The following is a 7,448-nucleotide window of genomic DNA, read 5'->3' on the forward strand; positions in this document are numbered from 1 at the left end:
GAGAGAGAGAAACGAGCATCATGACTTCACTGGTAAGTTTACACACACACACACACACACACACACACACACACACACACACCAAAACATCCAACTGTTTATCTATATTGATACAATTCAGTATATTTTACTGTTCTGTTAACTCTGTTCATGTTCTACTGTGTTATTAGGGCCCGAGCACTGACAGGCACTGTTCACAAAAATCGAAACACAGGTGTATCATGACCAGACAAACAAAAAAGTCTTAGGTGCAATTGGAAAAACGCAACAGGAAGCCTTCTATTTTGCATTTAGTGGCCATATTCAACATTTTTACTTTGAGGTACTTGTACCAGGGCTTTCATCAGATCAACTTCAAATTGAGATGAGTGTGATCACAACAAGATGGAGATACAAACATATTAAAAGTTCGATTTTTTGTCACATGGTGTGACGGTGGCGTGGCGTCAAAGTTTGATTACATGCCATTTAAGGCAAGAAAAGGACTAGGAACCAATGTTTGTGTTCCGCGTTTCCTGTCGGCTCTTTATAAACTGACGGGACAAGCACAGAAGAGGTCTGTTAACCGGTAATTCAGCGACGATTATTAAATTTGTTAATATTTTAGATGAACAAACGCCCGTGTGGTCATTGCTTTCTCCCGTCTGTACTTCACATGAACGCACCGGGGCCGCCAAGCCCTGTTTCCCCGGTAACAGCCTCCATTAGCCGAGGAGCTCCGCTAAACGCAGCTGCTGTTTATGTTAGCATCAGGAGCTAATGCTAGCACTGTTCACAGGAAGATATGATCTAGTTCTCAGTTTGTTTTCCTGACTTTGCTGCTCTCTGGTCTCGACTGGATTCAACCAGCTTGTCGTCTGCTAACTGTAGAATAAACACCGTGAGTAATTAGGTCCGTAGCATTAATTCCCTTTTTAATCCCAAGCTATTTCCAATGCTATCTTTTCCACAGTGCCACAAACCGACCTGAGCAGCTGTTGATGTGCTGAGTAAATCAAGAGAGAGAAACGAGCATCATGACTTCACTGGTAAGTTTACACACACACACACACACACACACACACACACACACAACAAAACATCCAACTGTTTATCTATATTGATACAATTCAGTATATTTTACTGTTCTGTTTACTCTGTTCATGTTCTAGTGTGTTATTAGGGCCCGAGCACTGACAGGCACTGTTCACAAAAATCGAAACACGGGTGTATCATGACCAGACAAACAAAAAAAGTCTTAGGTGCAATTGGAAAAACCCAACAGGAAGCCTGCTTTTTTGCATTTAGTGGCCATTTTGGCCATATTCAACATTTTTAATTTGAGGTACTTGTACCAGGGCTTTAATCAGATCAACTTCAAATTGAGATGGGTGTGATCACAACAAGATGGAGATACAAACATATTAAAAGTTCGATTTTTTGTCACATGGTGTGACGGTGGCATGGCGTCAAAGTTTGATTACATGCCATTTAAACACGATGTTCTGTATTGCGGACATACATGGACCGTGAATCCTTTGATGCTGAGCCGTAAACAAACAACTCCACTCCTGCAGTGACAGTGATCAAAGGAATCTTTGTCTTGCAATGGTTACGTCTCTCTCTCTCAGAATCGGGACATTTCCTCAAACCGTGTAAACATTGAGGCACGGCGAAGGTTCATCCTTTGCCAAAGGAGACGATGTTGTCATAACTCCACTGTGCATTGTCCTATCACCACCAAACTTCTTTCTCATGATCAGAGTCCAAGCCTGAACAGCTCTGTGTCAATATTTCCTCAGTCATTATTTCATTTTTTCAAGCAAAACGCATGCAACGCTTCAAAGTGGATGTGCTCGGGCCCGTCCAGTGCTGCTTTGCAGTCCTAGTTATCATTGTTTCTTCCATGTGAAGCACTTTGTAACATTGATAATATATTATTATTATTTAAGATATGTCTGTCTAGTGCCACAGACCCGTGATGAAGTTGGGAAGATTACATATGGGAAAACACTTGTACTGTACTCTGAAAGAAATCCTGTGTTTGTCTTACAGGGGAGCAGCAGTTCCTCCTCCACAGAATACACTGTGCGAGTTCCAAAGTGAGTAACACAGAACAATATGTAAACATCCACAGGAAAGGTTCAGGGCAAGCCATCACTTGGTTTTAAAATAGAGACTAACAAGAAAAGCATGACTTCATAATACATCATTTTACGAATAAATATAATCGACAGCTATTCTCACGTACTTCGGTAGAAATATGCAGCAAGTTGATTGCTTCTTGTTACCATTTCTTTTTATTTGTCCTGTAGAAACACCAGTAAGAAGTATAACATCATGGCCTTCAATGCCGGGGACAAAGTCAACTGTTCAGCTTGGACACAGGTGGGCTTCATTCAGTAGCGCATGTTTACATGACAGATAATTCTGCAATTGTCATTAAGAAGGGAACAGGACGAGTGCTGAAATGACACACTGTGTTGTTACCCATGGTAAGAGCCACAGCACCCATATTTGAGTTTTGTGTTTCTTAACAGCTCCCCCCCTCATTTTCCAGGCTCGTATGGAAAGAGACATGAGTGCTCGGCGGATATATGGGGAGGAGGAGTCAGCAGAAGGTGCAGCCGGCAGTGAGTTTGGCAAAAAGCAGCGTGAGGAAGCACGGAGGAAGAAGTATGGTATTGTGACACGCGAATTCAAAGTGGAGGATCAGCCCTGGATCCTCAAGGTGAATGGCAAGGCTGGCAAGAGGTGAGGAGGAGGGAGATGCTTCTCTATGCCCTGATTCACACTTCATTGCATCCACACACACACTGTATTCATGATGTAACGGAAAGTGGCGTTTAATGCAATGTTGAGGTCATTGTTGACAAAAATCTCCGAAGAGGAATTTACACATCAGACCAGATGGGGGATCCCTATTGTTTTCCTTACAGCCGCTCTCTCTCTCTGTGTCTATGTCAGGTTCAAAGGTCTAAAGAAGGGCGGCGTTACAGAAAATGCATCCTACTACATCTTCACACAGTGTCCGGACGGAGCCTTTGAGGCCTTCCCTGTCAATGGCTGGTACAACTTTGTACCACTGGCCAAGCACCGAACTCTCACTGCTGAGGAGGCTGAGGAGGAGTGGGGCAGGTTAGAAAGGGGAAGACCAGGGAGGGCTGGCTGTTAGTAGAGGAAGAGTTTACACCACTGGCGTGGGGGTCAAAGTAAATAGCAGACATTGCTGTATCTTTTCAGGAGGAACAAGGTGGTGAATCACTTCAGCATCATGCTTCAGAGGCGTTTCCGGGAGCAGGAGCGTGGTTGTGACGACGACGATGATGAGACAGAGAAGTCTGGGAAGAAGAAAAAAAAGGGAGGTGGCGGAAGAGGTGGTGAACTGCGCATTCATGACCTAGAAGAGGACCTGGAGATGAGCACCGATGACAGTGAGGGCAGTATGGGGGATGGTAAGTAGACAGAAACATACCTGAGGCCATATCTGTCCACATCCTCCCTCCTTTTGTCATTATATCTCTTTTTTTTCTTCAACCCCTCTTCGTGGGACAGATGGGGAGAGCAAGTCAAAGGCCAAGAAAAAGGCAGGAAAGGGAGAAGGAAAGAAGAAGAAGCGAAAGAGCACTGACAAAGAGGCCTTAGAAGACAGTGACGACGGAGACTATGAGGGCCTAGAGGTGGATTACATGTCAGATGAGAGCAGGTCAGAAAACAAAGGATCCCACTTAATGGATTGTTTGTGTGTATGTATATATATATTTGTGTGTGTGTGTTTTTTGTTGTTGCTGTATTTCCTCTTTGACTAGTCTGTAACTTTGTGATCGCAGCTCAGACGAAGACAAGGAAAAGGGAAAACCCAGCAAAGGAGAGAACCATCCTAAAGGTGAGGCCAACAGCAACTGAATATTACTGTTTACTCCACATAGAGATAAATTAACAATAATCATTTCTCAATAAAGTTCAATGGCCGTGATTTAATGCGTGTATAAATATGTTCTTCATAGGAATTGATGAGGCATCGGAAAGTGAGGAAGAGAGTGAGGAAGAGAAGCCGAATGAAGAGGAAGCAAAAGAGGAAGAGGAAGAGGAGGAAGGGAAGAAAACCCCGGTCCAAGCTGAAAAGAAGAAGAAAAAAGGTACAGTCTTCACTTTGGTCACTTTGATGACGTGCAAACCTGAAAGAACACAATGAATGTGAAATGCTCTCCTTGAAGTCAGTTTTGTGGATTTGTGTGACAGACAGCAGCGGAGAATCAGAAAGCTCAGACGACAGCGACATCGAGGGAGAGACGGCCTCGGCTTTGTTCATGGTGGTTACCGAGTGTGCGGCTGAGTGAATGGAAATGACCGTACTCTATGGTTTAGTCTTGCCCAGAAGTTGCATGGGTCTAACTTTGTTTGCTGTAGCAAGTATCTGGTTTCAAACGGCTTCAAACAACTCTTGTAAAATGTGGAATTGGTGTGCAGCTAATTCCCTACACAAGCAAAGTTCATGCTGTTGAGTTCTAGCAGCTAATACATGTTGATGCTGAGTGTGTGTGTGTGAATGGTTCTGTCATTTGTCTGCATCGTTTGCTTTTTTATTCTTTTCAAGCATCTCTCTTGCTCTCTCTCCTCTCTCTCTCTCTCAGAAAAAGCGCACTCCTCCCAAACGTGCAGGTGGGCGTGGCTCAGCAGGCAGCTCCAGAACTGGCAGTCGTCCGGGGACACCATCCACAGACACGGCCTCCACTTCCAATACACTCCGTGCTGCTGCCAGCAAGCTAGAGCAAGGTACCTATTTCAGTGGCGCGCAGTGACTTTATATCACAAGCCGTTAGTGTTGAGGTATATCAGGAATAAGTAACGTTTTGCTGCTGCCTTCAGATGCTACACAGCAGGTAACCAAGCCAAAGCCTTCAGGTGTTCACCGTTTGTTCATCCACTAAAGCAAACCAGGCTTCTAATGTTTTTTTTAATATATTTTTAATTAATTACCTACCTGTGCAGCATCACAATACTTAACACTGAAGATTATCTTTAGTGATACATGTGTGTGTTTAAAGTTCAACAGCCCGGTATGCTCGTTGAGCTTGAGCTGTTTCAACTTAATCTCTCTTTTTCACAGGTAAGAGACCGACTCCGGGTCCTGCCACTGACTCACCAGCCGCAAAAAGGCTGAAGATGGAGCCCAGCAGTCAGAGTCCTGCTCCTTCTGGAAAGAGCACGCCTCAACCTCCATCAGGAAAATCCACCCCAAGCTCCAGGTACGGTTTTTTGTTCATGTCTATTAACGGGAAGCTATTTAGTGAATCTGTAAAATACAAATAGCCATTTATTGTGACCCTAAAAAGAAATATGTTTGTTTGGGTGTTTGTGAACAGGATTAAAGCTTCTTTCCTGTTCATCTGTCCCACAGTGATGTGCAGCTAACAGAGGAAGCAGTCCGCCGCTACTTGATCCGTAAACCAATGACCACCAAGGACCTGCTGAAGAAGTTCCAGACCAAGCGCACAGGCTTGAGCAGCGAGCAGACTGTCAACGTGCTCGCCCAGATCCTGAAGCGCCTCAATCCAGAGCGCAAGAATGTCAACGATAAAATGCACTTCTACCTCACTGAATAACCTTTAGAAGTGAGGGACCAAGTGACTGGAGTGGAGAGTATTATTACACTGTATGACATCTCACGTTTAAAGAAACATTGTCAGTCAATAGTGAAAAACCGCTCAGTCTCTGTATTATCTCTTAACTTAGAATTTGATTAATGGAGTGAAACGTCTTTAAGACATTAAGGTGTTTTTCTAATAAAAATGCAAAATGTGCTGCTGTGTAAGGTTCTTCTCTTTCCATCCTGTATACACTTGGTGGGTGGAGGGTGTACATTACCATCACAGGTGTCACGTTTAGCCACCTGTGGACGTAAAGAGACGAACAGCCACAAACACCTTACGATCAGATTCGATTCTCCATTGAGTTTTAATTTGCAAGTCTTTGGGCTGTAGGAGGAAGTCAGAAAACATGGGCCAACTCCATACAGAAACATTCAAATCCAGAATTCAAACCAGGAACCGTCTTGCCGTGAGGTGACAGAGCCCAGTGATTGTTTGCTAGACTTAAATCAGTGCAAGCGGGTTAGAAATTTCCCCTGATAGTTTTCACTTTCTCAATCCTGCATGCAATTTAAATCCACCCTTTCGGGGCGTCACTTTTCCCCTCCTTCCCCTCCTTGCTCTCGTGGACTCCGGAGCAGATGAAAATGTCAGATGCATCATTAGTCACCCACGCCAACATCACCCATTCCCTCTCCACGCAAAGGTAAATGCTCTCGGTAGACTGTCGGCCCAAGTCACTCAGTCTTTATGGCCAAAAAGGACATAACACTCTACTCGTGCATTGATTTCAGACGACTAGAACAATGTGAATTTCACGTCGCATCTGTAAGCTTCATTATTGAACAGGGTTAAAACAATAACTCACAATTTTGTCTAACATGAGCAGTACGGCGTAGAAAAGTATTCAGTCTGGGTATTTTTCTATAATTCTTCATCTTAGTCTCAGCACCCTGAACAACCGATGTTAATTGGCAAGTAAGTGATTTTCCCACTGGCCACATCAAACCCAAGCATGACTCAAATTACGTGAGGGAGTATTTGTGAGGTGAACTAAATAAAGGTTTAGCTCTGAGAACGTGTGAGAAGAGGGAGGTTACTCCCCACCTTACATGAACACATCCATTCCCTTCTCGGTCTTTCCTGTTCAATCAGCTTTTCACTACATGCTGCATGAGCTCCATTCAATTACATGGTCCAATTACCCTTGTGTCAATTGTGGATTTTATAGTTCTGATCAATACATTTTTAAGTCGAAGGGAGCAATTGCACAATATTTCAAGAAATTCCCTCAAAACATTCCTGAGATTTCATGTTTACAGAGATGAAACTGATGGACAACCCCCAGAGTGTTGCTAGCATGGAGGCATACAAACATTGGTCAAGGATTTAATTTTCGAATGATGCAGAAAAATGTGGGATGACGTTTTTTTCTTGAACAATGCCAGACAGGTAGTTATGACAGTTTCACCATTTTTCCAGGGAAGAATTTATGGATCTCTTAGTACGCATTTGGTTCTATTTATGTTTTTAAATTGCATTTGTGGTTTAACTGGAAAACAGCGACTCGATATTTTATGTCTTAAAGGCTTGATCAATCAACAGCAATATTTATAACTTCAGCACCTTCAACAAAATGTTTGCAGTGTTTTTAAGAAAATTTAAACCCATGAATGGAACAGTATTTTATACAGTACAAGGACCTGCAGCCACATAAAGATAACAGCAGCTAAAGAATTATTGCCAAACTTTAACAAATTGGCAGCTATATTGGTATCAGAAATGTTGTTTCTGTTAGTTTCAGCCCGAGCTGCCAAAATGTCTACATCTGCTGGGCTCAACTCGATTTGAACAAGCTTTCATTGGTTTAATACAGCT

At 43.2% G+C, this 7,448-nt stretch overlaps 1 protein-coding gene across 3 annotated transcripts; it reads left to right on the forward strand.

Annotated features, from left to right (window-relative positions):
* The first annotated feature begins 9 nt into the window (after window positions 1-9).
* gtf2f1 (general transcription factor IIF, polypeptide 1) lies at window positions 10-5,783 on the forward strand. Of its 3 annotated transcripts, none has more exons than XM_061090008.1 (14): window positions 10-32; window positions 953-1,028; window positions 2,035-2,081; window positions 2,295-2,367; window positions 2,540-2,733; window positions 2,947-3,117; window positions 3,223-3,434; window positions 3,535-3,685; window positions 3,810-3,865; window positions 3,987-4,118; window positions 4,222-4,292; window positions 4,614-4,755; window positions 5,090-5,228; window positions 5,381-5,783. In XM_061090008.1, the coding sequence occupies exons 2-14, from the start codon at window positions 1,017-1,019 to the stop codon at window positions 5,583-5,585; spliced, it is 1,605 nt and encodes a 534-aa protein (XP_060945991.1). In that variant the 5' UTR covers window positions 10-32; window positions 953-1,016; the 3' UTR covers window positions 5,586-5,783. The 3 variants fall into 3 exon arrangements, with proteins under 3 accessions (XP_060945991.1, XP_060945989.1, XP_060945990.1); XM_061090006.1 differs by lacking the exon at window positions 10-32 and adding an exon at window positions 535-568; XM_061090007.1 differs by lacking the exon at window positions 10-32 and adding an exon at window positions 540-556.
* The last annotated feature ends 1,665 nt before the right edge of the window (window positions 5,784-7,448 follow it).

Source organism: Limanda limanda, chromosome 17 (assembly GCF_963576545.1).
Source record: "Limanda limanda chromosome 17, fLimLim1.1, whole genome shotgun sequence".
Classification (NCBI taxonomy): Eukaryota; Metazoa; Chordata; class Actinopteri; order Pleuronectiformes; family Pleuronectidae; genus Limanda; species Limanda limanda.

Coding starts and splice junctions, on each gene's coding strand:
- gtf2f1 (XM_061090008.1), top strand. Junction 2,368..2,539: donor ACTGTTCAGCTTGGACACAG/GTGGGCTTCATT, acceptor CTCATTTTCCAG/GCTCGTATGGAAAGAGACAT. Junction 4,756..5,089: donor TGCCAGCAAGCTAGAGCAAG/GTACCTATTTCA, acceptor TCTTTTTCACAG/GTAAGAGACCGACTCCGGGT.